At 32.5% G+C, this 20,788-nt stretch overlaps 1 protein-coding gene across 1 annotated transcript; it reads right to left on the bottom strand.

Annotated features, from left to right (window-relative positions):
• Positions 1–349: 349 nt before the first annotated feature.
• Positions 350–5,330, bottom strand: mRpL17 (mitochondrial ribosomal protein L17). The gene is made up of 2 exons (XM_072531676.1): positions 5,040–5,330; positions 350–919 (listed from the first exon to the last, which is right to left on the bottom strand). The coding sequence occupies exons 1-2, from the start codon at positions 5,235–5,237 to the stop codon at positions 419–421; spliced, it is 699 nt and encodes a 232-aa protein (XP_072387777.1). The 5' UTR covers positions 5,238–5,330; the 3' UTR covers positions 350–418.
• Positions 5,331–20,788: the final 15,458 nt, after the last annotated feature.

Here is a 20,788-nt window from a genome sequence, read left to right as displayed (position 1 = left end):
CTTGGAAAATTTTAGGTAAAATCATATACAACGAAATTAATAATCCAATGAAAGCAGGAAAATATTTAAAAACGGGAAATAATTAAATGATAAGGCAAACTACTATACAACTAGTAATAACGTATTAGCCCAAAAAGCCATTAGAATAAAACAGTATTTTTCTAATTTACTAGAAAAAAGACTCTGATGAAGTTAGATATAGACAAACATAAACTCTCAAAGAGTTTAGGTTATTGAGATATATTCCTATATCAAAATTTTTCAATTAATGAGAGCACTTAGAGATAAAGCATTGACTAAATATAATAATCATCTTGTGTGGCAATTTATGATGAACAAAAACTAAATGTACTTACTACATACATTATATTATACTTAAATATGTTGCAAATATTTATACATTACATTAAAAACTATACTATACATTTTCTTTGTCTTTAATTTCTACTTTCTCATTTTCTGTCCCCACTTCTGTTGTCTTCTTATATACATTAGCTTTTTCTGTTCCCATTTCTGTTGTCTTCTTATCTACATTAGCTTTTTCTGCCCCAGCTAAACTCTTATTACTGTCTTTGATATTTTCTTCTACCTTAGCAGCAATTTCCTTATATTTTTCCATCCTGTATACCTTCTTAGCTTCATCTAGTAACACATTATGAAGTAAATCTCGACTTGAATTATTCTCTGGCCACAAGGAAGGATATGGGTTACCTCTTAGTTCCAATACAGCTCGCTCTCGGGTTTCTCCATTAAGTTTGGGAGCTTTTACCAATCTAGTGTAGGCTATGTTGTAATTTTCGTACCTGGAAACTAACACTTTAAAGAGTTTGTGGATCACTTGTTTCTCTGTCAACCAATAGTCTGCCATTTCCATAGTTGTTTTGTGACAGTCTCCATATCGAATTGCATCAGATATTAACTAAAAAAAAAAACATCTTTGAAAATATGTTTTATGTAGTATTTAAATTTGTATGTAATACAAAAGTATTTTGTAAAGTGAAAAAGAGGAACCTAAACATCGCTCAATAAACTCACAAAATATAAAATAACACTAGTCATAATATAAGAAACAATGACTAGGCAACTGAATAAAATACACACACAATACAAGAGTGAGAATAAAAATTTGGAGTGGCCCTTGTAATTCATCACAGGATAAAGTTCAACACCTTCAATACCCTAGTAGAGAGTGGCTATGTAAATTAAAAATAAGAACACATTTTTTAACCTCATTATCAATACCCAAAACCAGACAGAATAATATGATATATGACTAAAAGAGGAATTATACAGGTACATAATATAAAATAACACCAAGATTTATTTAATCAACATCAATTTATTTACAGAGAAAAAAAGCAGAATTTTTATACTTTAATAAATATTGGCTAGTTTCAATTTTACATTCTACAGTTCTTGTTGCAAAAGGAAATATGGCGCTTCATAAGAGGTCAAAGAACAGAGATAACTGAACTAATAGAACCAAAACACATAGAAAATGATACATGGATTGACTACCTAAAAAAGCTATATGCAGAAGAAGAACAAACGACGTTAGACCCGGAAATACCAGAAATTACTACAAATGAAGAACTTAATATAAATGTACAGGAAGTTCGGAAAATACTTGAAAACCTGAAGAACAGAAAAGCAGCAGGTAAAGATGGGATATCAAACGTGTTTCTAAAATATTGTGGAGCAGCAATGACAGAACAATTAACAACATTAATTAATAAAATTATAAAACACAATAAAATACCGGAAGAATGGAGAACAAGCGAACTAATTCTACTATTCAAAAAAGGAGATAAAAAACAGCCAGAAAACTACAGAGGTATAAACTTGTTAAATACTATGCTAAAACTTACAACTAAAATTTTACAAGTGATAATAAATCAGAGGATAAGTAGCAGATGAACAACAGGATTTTCGTAGTGGAAGATACGCAATATTCGTTATAAAGCAAATTACTGAGTAATCACTAGAGTATAATAGACCAGCATTTCTGTGTCTGATTGACCTAAAGAAAGCGTTTAATAGAGTAAGACTCAAAGATGTAATTCATCTTCTGTAATAGAGAAGCTCACCTAAAAATTATAAAAACTATCAAAAACATCTACCAAAACAACAAAATGGAAGTCAGAATAGATGGACAACTTACAGAACCTGTAGAAATAGGCAGCGGAATAAGACAAGGGGATTCATTGAGCCCCATGCTCTTCAATTTGATCATTAATGAAATAATCAAAAGCGTTAACAAAGGAAGGGGATACAGAATGGGAAACAAAGAAATCAAAATACTCTGTAATGTGGACTACGCAATATTGATAGCAGAAGATGAAGATGTTCACAGATTTAACATAAAAGCAAAAGAATTTAATATGACAATCTCATCTCAGAAAATTAAAACAATAGTAGTCAGCAAAGAACCAACCAGATGTAAAATAGAACTTGATGGCGTCAGTATTGAACAAGTAATGGAAATAAAATATCTGGGAATTACACTGTCTAGCTATGGAGACCTGGAGAAAGAATTGAGGGATCAAGTACAAAAAGCAAATAGACTGGCAGGATGGCTTAATAACACTATATGGCGCAATAGACACATTAACACTGAGATGAAATCAAGAATTTATAAAGCCAATGTAAGACCAATACTGACATATGCCTCAGAAGCCACAACACAAAGGCTACTTTAAACGGCAGAGATGAGAGTACTGAGAAGAATTATAGGAAATATGCCGAGAGATTGAAGGCATTAGAAGAAAATATAACATACAGTGTATAAATGAATGGACACAAAATAGAAAAAAAGAATGGAATAACCACATAACACCAATCAGCAGAAGAAGTATCGGACAACCGTGCAAAAGATGGAGTGATAACCTTCCATAGAGGTAGTATTCCGCCAATGAACAAGCAGAATATGGTTATAAAGAGAAAGAAGAAGAAGTTCTTCTTTAGTAGGTGTCCTAAAAATAATGTGCTTTACAATGAAACGATATCATTTAACTTTGGGCAAAATGAAGAGGGCTGAAGGCTGAGTATGTATCTGAGGATTTATTGAAGATTTATAAATCAATTATAGCAGAGTTTTAGAAATACATGTTCAGCTGAGCAATATCTAGATTGAGAATGTGTTACAACTGCAGTTCAAGATCGATGCCCTCCTCTTTCCTTAGGTAATCACGCTCCATGCTTAAAGTGGTGTCAAGACTATAAAGAACGGGGCGAAAGTGACTGGGTTGCTGTTTTATTTACTGATCCAGAGTTGAATTTCATCCAGATTCATGTCTAATAAGAATATAGGGAAGATCAGGAAATGTAGAGTGTTTAACACATATCCAGGAAGTCTACACATACAGAGGTGATAAAATAATGGTATGGGGAAGAATAATTTTCTACAGCAGAACCGACCTCAATTTTCCAAATTGGTTTTTGAGAATTCAGTAGTTCCTCAAAATCATTTTTCAACATAATGTCCATTTGTAGGAGCTGTTGACAAAAACTTTCACTTTATGCATAATAATGCCAGTCCACATGTTGCATGTACTGTGTCAAACTTGTTGATCAAGCAGGGTATTGATGTATTGCTGTGGCCAGCACAATCTCCAAATCTCAATCTTATTAAACAGGTATGGCACATGCTTTAATAACAAATCACTCCCCATATGGGAACTCAATTATTACAGTAGAGCATCAATTATGTGAACTAATTGGGGGATATGGATGTTCAGAAAATCGTTTTTTCCAGACAATCAAACTGTATTGATATAGCCATACATATTTATCTACAGAAGAATGAAAGCTATATTTACATACCTACAGATGTATTTAAATCTTTAATAATAAATATGAATTAAACAAACAAGTTCAGTCTTTACAACAAAACATCTTCTAGGTACAATAATGATGAAATTAAAGATTTTTAAGCATTAGTTGTTTACTAGTGGCTAGGTCACGAAGTTTTTTAAGTCTTTTTCATTTCAGCATTGACAAATTGGGGCATTATCAAGAAGCAATAATGTTACCTGTCTTTTGCCATTTTTTAATTGATATACTTAAAAGAGGATATAAAGGTTTCTATAAACTGTTCCATGAAAATTGTACTATCCATCCAAATACTCATTTGTAAAATGTAAATGATCACAGACATATTATGATATTAATGTGTTTAAAACAATGTAGTTTCTTGCTTTTACCAATGACAAGCACTGACAATCAGTGGTTACCAGTCCAATTGGCACAAGCTGGGGCAGTGATACAATCCTTGCATATTTTAGGTCTAGGTGCTACTAATTCACAACGTGATGCAAGAGTTTTTCGTGGCAATGCTTTCCAATTGAGCCAAGTTTCGCCTGCATTATGAATGTTTTGGAGAGCGTAATTTTCTTCCATCAGTAAATTCTTTAATTTTAAATGCTCTGTTTTTTTTTTCATTTAATTGAACTGCTTTTTCACACATCTTCAGATCAGAATAGGTTCTCTATGGAATCTTTTTGAGTAAATCTCTAATATACAGCATAATCTAAATCTGTGTTTTAGGCAGTTTCACGTTTTACAACTTGTGGATCTGTTAAAAGAATCAAGCTGGGACATAAAGTTACTTATGCTCGTCTTTTGTTGTGAGCCGGGAGTTCAGCTAAGCGTTTGTTAGTTGATCAATGTTCAGATAATTGATGCTGTACTGTACATAAGTTTAATCACAATGAGTACCAGAAGACAAATGGAAATTTATATGTCATAATATTAGAGAGACAAATGATTAAGATGTACAGAGAAATAATTTATTGGAGACAATAAAGTGCTAAAGAATTAGATGAAGCCCAATTATGAGAGATGACAAATTGATGAAAGTATTTTTCATTATATTAGCTAAAATGCATTATGCACATATTCCAAATTGTGTGTCTTAGACAGTAACCTGCAGGTACCTAGAGACACGTTTATAACTGGGTCTACATTATTTCACAATAACATAATTACTATCACAAGAACTAAGTACAACTTAATAATACAATAAAACTGATCCCATTTACCCTTTCAGCGTACATCCTTGATTCATTTGCTCTGGCAAAATTTAGTTCTATTCTTTCATGTTTTATTAGGGCCGTTACGGTTTTCCTTAACTTGTTTAGCCTCTCTTCGGGTCCAAGAGGATTTCTAAATTTTCTTAACCTAGGGTTTACTTTAATTTTTAATTTAGAAACTAGTTTTGTAACTTCTGCTTGATTCATTTTAGTATTTTATATTTTTCTTCCACTTATAGGTTATGTTATGTAAAAGGTTATCTTCATCTTCTCTTTTGTTTGGATGTCATTCTCTTCTTGCTGTATTCTGCAAACTACAGAACACCATTTATTTTGATTTTCTGTACAAGTGTAAAAACGTAGAGTAGGAAGATGATATTATTAAAAGAACAGGTATAAATAACAAAAATTTAGTTTTGGATTAAATAAAAAAAAATAATAATAATAAATAAATAAAAAATTAAATTTTTTTTATTATTTAGAATAAGTAATATTTTAAGCAAAATAAGTTACCAACAATATAAAATAAGTATTTATTATTATTTAAAAAAGAGAACAAACAACCAAAATAACGCCAACCTTATTCAACCAAATCTTTTGAAAATCCAAGTTTTTTTGTAATGGCTTTAGCTGGCCAATTAGCCAGGAAAATCCAAGGTAAAAGTATAAATAATATCCCGTTGACATTTTGAGGATGCATCTTTATTGGAAGCCTCCACAAGCCATTCAATGATGTCTTGTCTTTCGATTTCGTATGCCTTTTTATGATTCAGGCAGAAGTTTTCAGATAAGCCAATTTTCTTAAGTTAGTTTAACAATTATCGCTGGAGTTAACGAGCAACTAAAAACGTACGCTTTTTTTTCCAAGAAGCTTTGTTAGGTAGAATCTGCTAGTTTTCCGTGGAATCTCTAAAGTGTCTGGTACAATATTTTTGGACAGATATTCTTCCCAATTCATGCTCAGAAGAAGGATCCGAACTATCATCGCAAGGCATACTTTCGACGTCGTCGTTGTCGTCAGAAGGTGATAAGTTGTTAAAATCCCTGTATTGTTGGGGAGCGACGGGTTTAGTCTTTTAAATTTTTTTGTCTGGTAAATGATGCTTTATCGATTGGCTGTAGGTACATAACTTTTTTTCCAGCTTTATTTCATATTTTTGTTCATTCTTTCCTCGTATTTCTTTTCTATTTCTGTATTCTCAGGTGTATCAGTTAAGATTCGACACTAACCCCTTTTATGACCTGTTTGTATGTTTGTTCTTGGATGTGCCTTAAGTAAAGGGCAGACTACCTCTAGTGACTTGTACGGTGGCCCAGATTCTTCTATTTTATTAGTTATTTCGACATAATTATTAAGGGGCCTGGAAGGAATGGCTTCATTAATATTAGCAGGATTGTTTCTGTTGACGGCCAAAGAACTATAAAACTTACTTTTTGAAATAGGTACATTTTCATCTACCGGCCAGATCCCTGAAACTCTGAATCCAGATTTAATATTTGTGCGGTTAAATGCTAGTTCATATGCCAGACCAGAAATTTAAACGACATCGTAAATAGATACGGTTTTTACTTAATCTGATCCATTCGGTGCACGCGTTGTTATATTAGTATATAATATAATGTAATTTAAGCAGTTGGTAAAAAGAACAAAAAATTAACACTGGGAACAGTTTACAAAAAGGATGGAAAGCGATTTCTACGGTATACAAAAACAAATATGGAGATTCATAAGAAACCAACGGAAAGAAATCGCAGAATTGAAGGAATACAATAACATACCAGCAAACGAATGGGAAAGATACCTGACGGAACTGTTTAAAGCAAAGGAAAATAATAATCAACACAATATCGTACCTGAATTAAGACATCAGTTTTCAGGAAGTAGAAATAGCCATAAATTCATTCAAAAAAAGAAAGTCACCAGGACCAGACAGAATAACCAACGAGCTCCTAAAACACGGAGGAGAAAGTATAACCCTATAGATGACAAAACTTATACAAAAATTAATATTGCACTGCAAGATACCAGACGCATGGAGAAACGCATAATGATACCAATGTTAAAAAAAGGAGATAAAGAAACCCCAACAATTATAGAGGTATAAATCTACAGAACACCGCACTTAAGCTTACCACAAAAGTCCTAACCAACAAAATCAATAAACTAACAACTTTATTAGATGAACAACAAGGATTCATATCCGGAAGATCCTGCGTAGACGCCGTATGTGTACTAAGACAAATCACAGAAAAGGCCATCGAGTACAATAAACCAGCATATCTATGTTTTATAGACCTGACAAAGGCTTTCGATCGCATCCAAATCGAAGACGTCTTACACCTACTGTATAAAAGAAACATACCAATCAATATTATACAAACAATCGAAAACATCTACTTCCATAATCGAATACAGGCAAAGGTAAATGGAAAACTAACACAGTGTATACCAGTACAAAGCGGGGTCAGGCAGGGTGACTCGTTAAGCCAATTCTCTTTAATATAATAATGGACGAAATAATACAAGCAGTACGTAAAGGTCATGGCTACACAATGGGGAACAAAGAAATCCAAATATTATGTTATGCAGATGACGCCACATTCATCGCCGAGACAGAAGACGAACTCCAAAGATTAACACACATCTTCAATACAGCCAAGAAATACAATATGATAATATCAGCACAAAAAACCAAATGTATGACAACATCTAAATACCCATTACGATGTCAAATCGAAATTGATGGGAAGATAAAGCAGGAAGCAAGGTTTAGATATCTGGGAATAGATATAACTAGTTATGGAGATGTTAAAGAAGAAGTACGACAACAAAGCTTAAAGATAAGTAAAGCGGCGGGATCTCTTAATGACGCAATTTGGAAGAACAAACACCTAAGACAAGACACAAAAACAAGAATCTATAAAGCAGCAATATTAACATACACGGCGGAGACAAGACCTGACACATCTAAAACGAGGGGACTACTAGAAACAACAGAGATGAAAATACTCCGACAAATATCAGGAAAAAGTGGAAAAGCAAAAAAAGGGATAGGAAGAAAAACGAAAAAACAAGAAAAGCATGCGATATAGAAGACATAAATGGATGGGTGACAAAACAGAAACAGGAGTGGAACGAACACATTAGTAGAATGGCAGAGGATAGGACAGTACGAATAGCACGAGATAAATCACCAAATAGACGAAGAAGTATTGGCAGCCCAAGAAAAAGATGGCGCGACAATTTAAACAATTTAGGAGGCTAATATTGAAGAAGAAACAGGCTTTAAAGCCTACATACAAGAAGGAAGAAGAAGAAGATGTAATTTAATAAATGTTTTATATGGGCCAAAAATACTACAATTGAGCGGTTAGAGATTATGGCTCGTATGAGATGGAATAGTCAACATCACGATTCTATTCGCTAAAATTCCTATTTAGGTAAGTTGATAAATTCTTTTTGATATATCTAAGTCTATTTTTCCATCATTATAAATTGTGGTCTCTAGGTAATCATATGTTTCTACGGTCTTTAATTTTCTATCTCTTTTGTCTACATCTCTGCCAGTCTATTCAATTTTGTATAACTATCTACTACTATAACTAGGTCGTCTGCGTACATTAGTTCGTCTACTTGTATTGATTATCAACAGAAACCGGAATATCTTCCAGATTGTGTTGGCTTTTGATATCAATCGATCATTATGTATTTTGTTTTATTCAGTTCTTATTAATCTTGTGTCTAGAATTGATATCGAATATTCACTTTCAGTCTCTAAAGTAAACTGTGTATGTTTATTAAAAGTATTGAGAATGTTTAAGGTGTTTTGAATTTTTGAAGAAGGAACAGAACAAATAAGGTCGTCTACAAATTTTTTAATGAAGGGCAAAGAGAAGGGTAATTGTGAAATTACGGTATCAAGTAAATGATTCAAAATGATAGTTGCCATTATGAGGCTGGGTGGACTACCTACAGGTGCTCCAAATATTTGACGGTAGAATTTATCATTAAAGCTAAAATAGGCGTTGTCAAAAATATATCTTAAAAGTAATAAAAAGCTATATTTAGAGGTTGTTGTATAATTCTGAATTAAATTATATCTTATAAATTATAGTTGTTCACTTTGTCAAAAGCGTCTTTTACAATATTAGCAAGAAATTTGGATGTCATATGTTCCTGAATTTATATAGAGCTTACAATAGGTCTAAGTGATATCCCTTCTTTATGAATTTTTGGTAAGCAGCACAGTTTGGAACAAAATGAATTGTATATTGTCAGTTTTTTGGCAAATTCTTGATTTATTTCTAGTTAATTAAGTTGTCCTAAAAATGAACTTGACAAAAACAAAAACCATGTACAACGAGGTAGTAGATGTCCAAGACTTCATAATAAACAACACTGCATTTGAGACAGTAGACGGGTATGTATACCTGGGACAATTAACACATAAATCTGGCTCCTTACTCCGAGAAATCAACAAAAGAATGAAAGTGACTTGGGCATCTTTTGGTAGAAATGCAGTTATATTCAAATCGAAAATGCCACTCCACCTGAAGAAAAAAAGCATTCAATCAGTGTATACTGCCAATCATGATACACGGTTGTGAAACTTGGACACTAAAGAATTAAATAATAGCGAAACTTAAAGTCACTCAAAAGGGGCAGAGGGTGCTCCAAATCTGCTGAGTCTAAACCGTCAACCAAATAAAACACCAAACAACGCTTTATATAGCGATATGTAACCGCCGCTCGCTATTAAATAAATCCAGATTTGTAGAACTGGAAAAAGAAACAAAAACATAAAATGGGAAGTCATAGGAATCAGCGAAGTAAGACGGAAAAATAAAGAGTTATTTTAATTAGCGTCAGGAAACACATTCTACTATCGGGGATCATCAACAAACAGAACAGGCAAGAAGAAATGGAAACGAAGAGTAGTAGAAATAACTAGTATCTCGGATACTAGTTATCTAGTAGTTAAAGTAGCTTAACCTTAAAACTATCAAAGAGATATAATATACAAATTATACATGTATACTCACACTGACGAAGAAATAGAGGAATTCTACAATAACTGAAGCATTAAATAACAATAAAAGTCACTTCAAGTATTTAATTTGTGACTTTAATGGCAAAGTGGAAAAGAGAAACGGCAAGGAACAATTCATGGGAAAGTATGGAATCGGTGAGAAAAATGAAAGGAGAGAAATACTGGTTCAGGTTGCACACTACCAAAACATGCCTATTGAAAATATATTCTTTAAGAAAAAATCGAACAGAAAATGAACAAAATGGTACAAAACCAACAGTAACCGGTATAAATATTAACAATCTAAAAGAAAACTCGGATCACTACCAAAGAACAATTGATGAAAGATTACATGACCAAATCGACAGCTCTCAATGAATGGAAATCATCCTTGATAGTGACAAAGAAATGAACATAGTAAACTGTTTAATAAAACCAAAATAATACTAAAACAAAAAAGAGAAATGAAAGAAGAAATTAATACAAGTCATTCAAAGGCCAATGGAGCTATGGATGCTAGGTATAACAAAGAGAGATCGAAAAAGAATAGAATGAATCAGACAGAAAACCAACTGATATCACTGATGTAATCCACAGAAATAATTTTATAAAATAGCAGTGGGCAGGACATTTAGCGAGAAGAACTGACAATAGATGGTTCAGTTAAATTACACTGTGGTATCCAAGAGGCGTCAAAAGACCAAGATGTCCAAATTTAAGATGGGATTATGACATAAGAAAACAATGTACACAATGGCACAGAAAATCGAATATTATGCAATCGTGGGCAGAAATGAAGAACGACTATATTAAGGGAGGCTGCACCATAATTGGTAGAATACGCTGAGATAGTGATGATGATATAGACATAACTGCACTGTATCAAAAATATGTTACCTACACTGTATTTACAATAAAAAAAAAAAACAATCAAACAAAAGTAAATTACTTGATATTTCACACTGAAAGATAAGTAGAAATATAAAAATTACCGTGGATATATTTTTTAAAACAGATTTTTAGTATTGGTTTACTATATAAAGCTCCATTAGGTATTGCGTCACTTCTGTTTTCATGGCTGTTAAACGCCAAATTATATCAACGAGCGCTCTGAACAGCTGAGACCCGTTTCCACAAAATCTGCATCCCTTGGGAGAAACGAAGGAGATAGTAAAGAAAGGTAGATAATTACCCATACATGTATAATAGTGTTTATACCTTTTTTTTTAAACTGTATAAACGAATACCAGTAACCAACAATTTAAAGTTTTTGTGTAAACAATATTGTTTACTACCTCTTAATTATTAAATAGGCTTATTTATTTAATTTTAGTTGTTAGATTAGTACTCCGCTTTCAAATATTCTCAATTATTGAATCAAACATATCTATAACTCTCGATACTTTATTTTAATACAATGAAAACAATCAATATTTTAATTTATCGCTATAACTTTACTGGTTAGAATTTAATTATACGTTTGCAAAATATTCGTAAGAGAAGCTATAGAGACTTATTTCGCTGAAAATGTCAAGAAATAGAAGACTTACAAAACAAATATGATAACGTCAATCTCCATAAGAAAGTTAAAAAATTAGCTGGAGTAGCAGAACAAAAAACCTCAAGCATACTATTGGACAAACAAGGAAACATTTTAGTGGAGACAGAACAAAAATTAGGAACATGGAAAGAATATATTATAGAGGAATTATTCCATGACCAGAGACAGAAAAATATATATGAAGATAATCAGAGTAAAGACGAGGGACCCGAAATAACAAAGTCAGAAATTATGCATGCAGTAAAGTCCATGAAAAATAATAAAGCTGCTGGTCAAGATGAAATACCAAGTGAATTGCTAAAACTGGTCAATGAAAAAAACATAGATCTTTTAGTCCAACTACTGAATACAGTCTATTCCACAGAAATCATTCCACGTGAAATGCTGACATCAACATTTATTTGTCTACCAAAGAAAGTAAATGCCAAAGAATGTAGTGATTATCGAACGATCAGTCTAATGTCACATACCTTAAGAACCCTGCTAAAAATCATCCATAATAGAATATACGCTAAGCTAGAGATGGATATTAGTGATTTCCAGTTTGGATTTCGGAATGGAGTGGGCATAAGACAGGCACTATTTTATTTTAACGTGCTGACCCAAAGATCTTTGGATGTTAATCAAGATCTTTATGTATGCTTTATAGACTACAACAAGACATTCGATAAGGTAAAACATGACCGACTTATAGAAGTACTCAAAAACAAGAATCAGGATTTGAGGGATGTAACATTGATATCAAATTTATACTTCAGCCAACGATCAAATGTGAAAATTGGAAAAAAAGTGTTAGAAGAAGTGGAGATAAGGAGAGGGGTCAGGCAAGGTTGCATACTGTCGCCTTTATTGTTTAATGCTTATTTTGAAAAAATCATACCAGAAGCTTTGGTAAACGAGACAGTCGGCATAAAAGTGAACGGAAGTTTAATTAACAACATTAGGTATGCCGACGATACAGTCATAATAGCCGACAACTTGAAAGACTTGGAAAGAATAATGAACAAAATATTAAGATATAGTGGAGAATACGGACTCTCTCTTAACATCAAAAAAACCAAATTCATAAAAATTAGCAAGAACAACAATATAAACGAAATATTAACGGTAGGCGGCCAGCAGATTGAGTGAGAGAGTAAAAAGATATACTTACTTGGGAATGATAAAATAAGAGTCAGAATTGAAAGAGCACGTGCTAACTTCGTGAAAATAAAAAAGATTTGATGCAGCAAAGATCTGACATTGGCCCTCAGAATAAGGCTAATTAAATGCTATGTACACAGTGTACTCTACTATGGAGCTGAATCATGGACATTAAACCCGAATACAATAAATCGACTTAACGCGTTTGAAATGTGGACATTTAGAAGATTATTAAGGATTCCATGGGTAGATACAGTCACGAATAGAGAAGTGTTAAGGAGAATAGACAGAGAGAGGGAAATGGAAAATACAATAAAAGAAAGGAAATTGCAATATCTCGAACATGTGATGAGAGGCGAAAGATACAACATCTTGAGACACATAATTCAAGGAAAAGTAGAGGATAGGAGAAGCGTAGGGAGATTGATTTTTAAAATAGGTTCAGAAATCATGAACTATTTTGCGCCATGTAGCTTTGACAGGTCAAAATATAGTAACATAAAGCGGCTGCATGATATGTATGGAATTTGGAACCAACTCTACCAAAACAATTACATTTTAACGACAAAACTCGCTCAATGCCAGAGATATATTCATATTTATACAAAAATAACACGATAGGTCGTTTAATGTTTTTTCGTTCAACCATTTATTAAAATAGTTTGCGACATGCTCATAAAACGTTTCTGTATTCATCCATCCACTTTCATTGTATCCGATACCCCAACCTATTGACATAGTTGGAACTAAATGTTTTGGTAGCCTTGTATAGGGAATCAAAGCCATTGGTGGTGGGATATCTCCAGTAGCTGATATTGTTGCTATACGGTCAGATATTCCTTTTCATCGTTAGTAGTTCTGTTATATACAGTTTTAGACCCTCTTTTAACTAACATTTCTTTGTCCTGTGGAGCCATGAAAAAAGCTGTCTCGTCACAGTTGAATATTCGGCTTGGATCTTCCAACACATCTGTGATGCCATTTTGACTCAATAATCATATACTTTCTTGAACCAATTTCTCATTCATCCCTCTGTAACGAAGGAACGGCTAACTGTTAGATTTTGCAATACACGAAGTCTTAGTTCCTACTAGTCATCACTAGTTAAAACTGGTTATCTTCCAATATTTTCGTGCACATACTTTTGCATTCACATCTTTCAATGTACTTTTTGGTATACCTACCATACATCTTGGATGCTTTACAGGCAGGCAGGCCACTTTTTATGTCATTTAGGGCCCGATCCAGTAGTTTTTCTGAGTTCAGGGATTGTAAATAAATTTAAAATTAGCGAAACTAACCAGCCAGTGTATAAAGAGGAATCAACATTAATCCCTCGACGACAAATATTTAAAAAATCCACTAAAAATGAAAAGCCGATTTTATGATAATGAACAAAAAAATCGCGTTGATGAAGTGTACGAAATTTTAAAGAATATTATATAATAAAAGGTAAAAGAAATAATAAATTAGACTTACTCACAATCAATTTAATTTAACTATCCAGACGACCGGTTTCGCTTTCTACAATATGCAAAGCACCTTCAGGTCTCGATACAAAGTTAAATAAATGACGCCGGTACTCTATTAATTGATGGTTGAAAGAACATGGTTCAAACTATCCTGTATTGTTGAATGGAGAACTTAAGTCTGCTATTGTAATTGTTTGACAGTAAACGGGGAAGTTCTTGAGGAGACAGATTTTATCCAATGAAGTAGAGTTAGGTGTAATGTGATTGTTTGTTAGATGAAAGTAATATTCCATACCATTGAGTTATTTAAAAGTTATTTATATTTATTCTAGAGATATATTTATGAAATGTGTGTTATTTATTGAGATTTTATTTTATGAAGGTGACAGTTGTAAGGCAATGAATGAGATTAGATGTACAAATTGTGTGGGTGTGCAATTTGTACATCTAATCTCATTCATTACCTTACAACTGTCACCTTCATAAAATAAAATCTCAATAAATAACACACATTTCATAAATATATCTCTAGAATAAATATAAATAACTCAATGGTATGGAACATTACTTTCATCTAACAAACAACCACATTACACCTAACTCTACTTCATTGGATAAAATCTGTCTCCTCAAGAACTTCCCCGTTTGCTGTCAAACAATTACAATAGCAGACTTAAGTTCTCCATTCAACAATACAGGATAGTTTGAACCATGTTCTTTCAACCATCAATTAATAGAGTACCGGCATCATTTATTTAACTTTGTATCGAGACCTGAAGATGCTTTGCATATTGCAGAAAGCGAAACCGGTCGTCTGGATAGTTAAATTAAATTGATTGTGAGTAAGTCTAATTTATTATTTCTTTTACCTTTTGAAATGGACTTACACAAGCAACACATTCATGATTATATAATAAGTTCTCTGTCAGGATCAAATTTACGCAATATTTGATTCGACGTGAGTGACATGATCTGTCCATAGTATTTTCAGGATTCTTCTAAACATCTACTTCTCTCAGCCTCCAACCTTTCACGAATTGATACCTAGTATCCAGTGAAAGGGTTGTATAAGTCAAAAGGTATTTCATTTTAAGGAATGCAGATCGTGAGTATACTATTCGAGCTCAGATTTCAATCTCTATATCGTTGGTTATCTATGAGCCAAGATATCTATGGGGATGTTATAAATTTGAATGTTGGCTTGTAGATTTGAACGTTTGCCAGGATGACAATATCATCGGCATATCTTATGTTGTTGATCAGCCTTCCATTAATTTTACTGTCTTGTTGTAGGTTTTTCTGTTGAAGAACAGAGGTAACAGAACACAACCCTGGTGCACTCCTCACGTTAAGGGAACACTACTGGACAGGTTTTCGCCCATTTTAGTTGAGGCTGTTTGTTTTCAATACATATTTAAAATAAAATGTATGTCTCGTTCGTCTAACCATTGTCTAGTGAGTAGGTCAATGACTTTGGTGTGTTTTACTCGGTTAAACGTCTTTTCTTAACTATGGAATTCACATAAACATATTTTGTATGTTTTCTAAATTTTTGTAAGAGCACTTTAAGAATAAAGAGGGTCTCTCTGGCTCTATTTCCTTGACGGAATGCGAACTATTCACCGCTTAAGTTTTGTTCGCATTTTGTCCATATTCTTTGGTTAATAACTTTCGAGATAATTTTAAGAGTATTGATCATTAGGCTGATATATCTAAAATGGGAAAAAACACTGCTATATTAAAGAAAATAATACAGATTGAATTTTTATTGCACATTTATTATATAAATTATTTACAGAAGTTAAGAATATTATATATCAGATTTATGATATTTATATTATATTATAAATGTCTAATTAAAGTTTAATTTAATATTAAGATAGATGATCTTGATCTATAATATGAGATTTTAAAGTTTAATTCAAAATGATAAGTAAATAAATCTACTAAAATATACAAAACTAAATCTTAATATCACAATTATAAAAGAGGAAGCTATGCCGAGTTCTTAAGTATTTTTTTGTTAGGTATTTGGTATCGATTGGATTAGGTCCCTCTATGGAAAATGAGATCAAACCGAGTGAGCCAAGTACATATCAAACATTATCATTGAACTTTTTTACTTCTGTATGAAATGAAAAAGTTTCTAGTTAATATATTTTAGAATTAAAATATATAAATAATACGGAAAAAGAGAACAATCATGAGCTCATATCAAGGACCACAATCTACTCACACAGTAGGATAGTATAATTATAGTTGATGAATAGAAGAAAAGTCAAAGAAAATGACAACGCAGCGTATCAATAAATAAAAAAGAAATACAAAACAAACAAATAGAAAAGCTAAAAACAGAAAGATGGAAGACTGATGTAAATAAATCGAGATACTAGAACGTAAACGTAATTCATTTTATCTCCACAGGAATATAAACAACAAAGTTATATAAATCAAAAAGTAGGGATATTTAACAGATATTCGAGAGACTACGATTATTCATACTGAAGAAGCGGAAGCAGAAGATGCTATAAAAATGTTAAAGATGACGAGGCTGCAGGACAGATGACTTCTAGTCAGAATTCTTGAAATAATGGACAAGGATATAATCTATGAATACACTCGAAGCGTTTGAGATGCATTGCTACAGGTGTATATTAGAAGGATATCTGGATGGACAACCTAAGGAAATGGTTCAACTTAACTACTACAGGACTTTTTAGGGCAGCAGTAAATGAAGTCAGAATCGTCATGTTAATATCTATCATCCGTAACTGATAGTATAAAAAATATTTAGAAGTCATAAATTGGAATTCAAAGTAATATTAATATTTCATTCATAATTGATATAGAGGAATGCTATTTACATTTATACATCCAGGACGTGATTAAGATATGCTATATAACAAATTGCGAGTCTTAAAATTTCTATTTTCGATAGTTTTTTATCTGGAGGTAATGTAGGCAAAAGTTTTCTTAATTCTGCAAAAGCAACGTTAAATGCTTCTACCCTAATTCGCTCTCTTGTGGCATGAGCAGTTCGATATTTTTGGGTGGCTCTTCGCCTTCTCCTACGTTCTTCTCTGCTTAATGAACCCATTTCATTACTTCTTTCCCTGTAAAGAAAATTCATAATTTAAGTTATTATAATTTTCATACTAAAACAATAAATAAATTGAAAAAAGAAGTTATAAGTCGAAAATGACGTTATTTTTATGTATGATTTTTGTTAGTTTACAATGTGAGGAAAAACTAGCATAATTATATCTGCAATATTAAGGTTAATACTATTTAAATAATCACAATTCTCTTTGCGATTATTCCTATGATAGTTTCGTTCCCTAATTACATTTATCCTGTGATGTTTGGAAGCCAGTGTAGGATCGTGGAGGCCTACTTTGTAAATTTCGTCGAGACAAATTTAAACCATTTTTTTTCCATCAATCTCTGCACTTCATGCTTACAATATGTTGCCGTAGGTCGGCATAACTACGACATTATTGCAAAATGATAACAACAATAATCTCAATCTTTAGTGTCTCTAACAATAATAATTCTTTTCAAATCCACCTCTTGTTTATCATCTTGCATCTTAAGACTCCTAACTTACTAACTGTTTTTTACTACCAGACTTTTCTTGGTATATTCATTTTTTCATTTTATCCTTTTGGTTACTTCACTTATTCAACTTAGCATTTTTATTTCTATAATAGGCATTCCCACTGTTACTACCAAACATGAAGTTCTGCACATCATAGTTGGTCTTACATTGGATTTATACAGGGTGTTTCGTTGGAAAAGTAACATACGTTTAATGTTTTATCTATTTTGCCAACTTCTTATTTATTTCACAACTTTTTATCACACTGTATATTTTCTTTATATTTGGCACGCAAGTATACTTTAAGGTACCCAATCGATTAATTAATTTGTAATTATAAGAAATCCAGGTCCGGATATTTCGCCCCATAAGCAACACCCTGTATATTATATTTTTTTAAAATGGATTCTGTATTTGAAATGTTTTTTTTGGTAAAATTTTGTTTTGGTAAAAAAGTTTAATCACTTAATTTAGATTTTCATACTCTTTTCAAATGCTGAATCCACTTTTACTTCAGTCGCCAGAGACGAAAATGCCACTGAACCTCTAAAAATGATACGAACAAGCTGAATTTTGCCGAGTATATTAATTTTGGGACCCCAAAAAAGATGCAAAAAAGTTTACTACTTTTACCCTCGGACTTTCCCCTAAAACCTCCCTCGTAAGGGGGTAAAAACGCAAAAAAATCGATTTACCAATAATCTCTACGCCGTAGAAAAAAATGTTTTAAATAAAAAATGTAGCTAAGATAATTTTAAACAAAGATGTGTAGCTGAGTTGGTTAGCATTTTTTATGTACAATGAACCGTTCTCTCACAAACAACGCTTGAAACGACCGTCGATTTTAAACGTCAGTTACAAGTGTGAAATCAATGTTTAATAAAATTTGTATCAGCTCGACGGTAAAAAATCGATATCTTTTGATTTAAGTGTCCTATCGGCAAAAATTAAGATGCGTCTTAAAGGTAAAGAGTTCAGCTTTCGTACCCAATTTTTGTATTTTGCCGCAAATAAACTCAGATTTTATAAAGGTGTTAAATAAAAAATAAACGTGACTCGATTTTTGGCATTTTTCAATCTATCCCAATCTATCCCTTTCACTGACTGGTCACTATGAAGTTTTGAATACTAGAGCCTAACCTACACTACTTATAGCATCAAATTTTAGTTTTAAGATTTGGCAACAAATGTGAGGCATTTGAAATATACTTAAAAAACGCTGGATTTAAACTTTCACATAACAAACGATCTAAAACGTTTTTTTTTTCAATTACACTAGTCCGTTTTTCAAAAGAACCAAACTTCTACTATGAAATCCACCCAAAACCGTCTTCTTGGCGAAATTTTCTGTAATGTACGATCGTTGTAATGTAAAACATTAAATTCTGCTGTTTTTATTCACATTTTAAATGCCTCATATTTGTTGCCACAACTTAAAATTGTAATTTTATGTTATAGGTTTTAAAGATTGATCTCTAAAGATGGAAATTTTACTACTAATGGTCAATGAAAGTGATCAATGTTATTGATCTCACGAGAATTGTAAAAAAGGCAAAAGTCACGCCACGTTTATTTATTTATTACCTTTATAAAAACTGAGTTTATTCTCGACAAAATACGGAAACTGCATACGAAAGCTGCACTTTTTACCTTTAAAATCCATCCTGATTTTTGGCGATAGGATACTTGGATCAAAGGATATCGAATTTTTACCGTTGAGCTGCTACAAATTTTATTGAACATTGATTTCGCGCACGTTACTGATGTTTAAAATCGACGGTCGCTTCAAGCGTTGTTTCTAGAAAACGGTTCATTCTACACAAAAAGTGCTAATAAACATTTTTGTTTAAAATTATCTCAGCTACATTTTTTATTTAAAACATTTTTTTCTGCAGCATACAGATTCTTGGTAAATCGATTTTTTTTTGCGTTTTTACCCCCTTACGAGGGAGGTTTTAGAGCGAACCCAGAGAGTAAAAGTGGTAAACTTTTTTGCATCTTTTTTCGGGTCCTGAAATTAATACTCTTGGCAAAATTCAGCTTGTTCGTTTTATTTTTAGGAGAGTACTCTCTGACGACTGGACTATTTAAAAAATCTATTATACAATATGGTGTTGTTTTTGGGTCGGAATATTTTTCCAATATTTTTTAATCCGGACCTAGATTTCTTTCAATTATAGATAAATTCGTCGATTGAACACCTTAAAGTACATTCGCGTGCCAACTATAGAGAAAATACACAGTAGCATTGTTATTGATAAAGTAAGACCCATTAAGTATTGAGGTTTTTGAGATCGACCATGTGTTCCCTTTTGTCAGTTAAAGTCAGTTTTGTCAAACTCACCCAAATAAACAGCCTGTATAATGTATCTTTCAGTCTAGTCCGCCAGTTTTTTCTCCAACTCCTTTTGAATATTTCATACTTTCTCCAACACTAATGAGAATAGAATAGATATGGGCTTACACAGAGCTCTAACAAAATCCTTCTTTTTGATGTGCCTACTGCATACCCGTAACGAGTGTTGGCGATCATCATGGCAATCTTTATCTTATCTGCAGCAGCGTGGAACTAGGTTGAACCAGGTTCTGAAGTTCTTTAACCAGGATGTTCTTCTTTTTCTGGACGTCGCTTTTCAAATATTTTTCCTTGCCATTTCATTTAATCTAATTTAAAATTCCAATTAATAATTGTTTCATTTTGTAAATAAAATGTAGGATGGCTCGTAGGAGGGGCTATCTTTATTTATTTCGCATAATGTGTCCAAAGTATTGTAACTTTTGAGATTTGATGGTGCTCTTCTCGGGGGTACTTCTCGGTTCTTCTTCATTCTTCTTAGAACCTCCTCATTTGTGACGAGGTCATTTTACACAAAACTTGTCAATATCGCGAATCGCTTCCACAGTGAAACTGTCTACATGAACAGCTAAGGGCTCATTTATACTAGCGCTAATGT

Source organism: Diabrotica undecimpunctata, chromosome 1 (assembly GCF_040954645.1).
Source record: "Diabrotica undecimpunctata isolate CICGRU chromosome 1, icDiaUnde3, whole genome shotgun sequence".
NCBI classification, from domain to species: Eukaryota; Metazoa; Arthropoda; class Insecta; order Coleoptera; family Chrysomelidae; genus Diabrotica; species Diabrotica undecimpunctata.
Note: the sequence above shows the minus strand (reverse complement) of the source record. Positions and strands in the feature narration are given on the sequence as shown.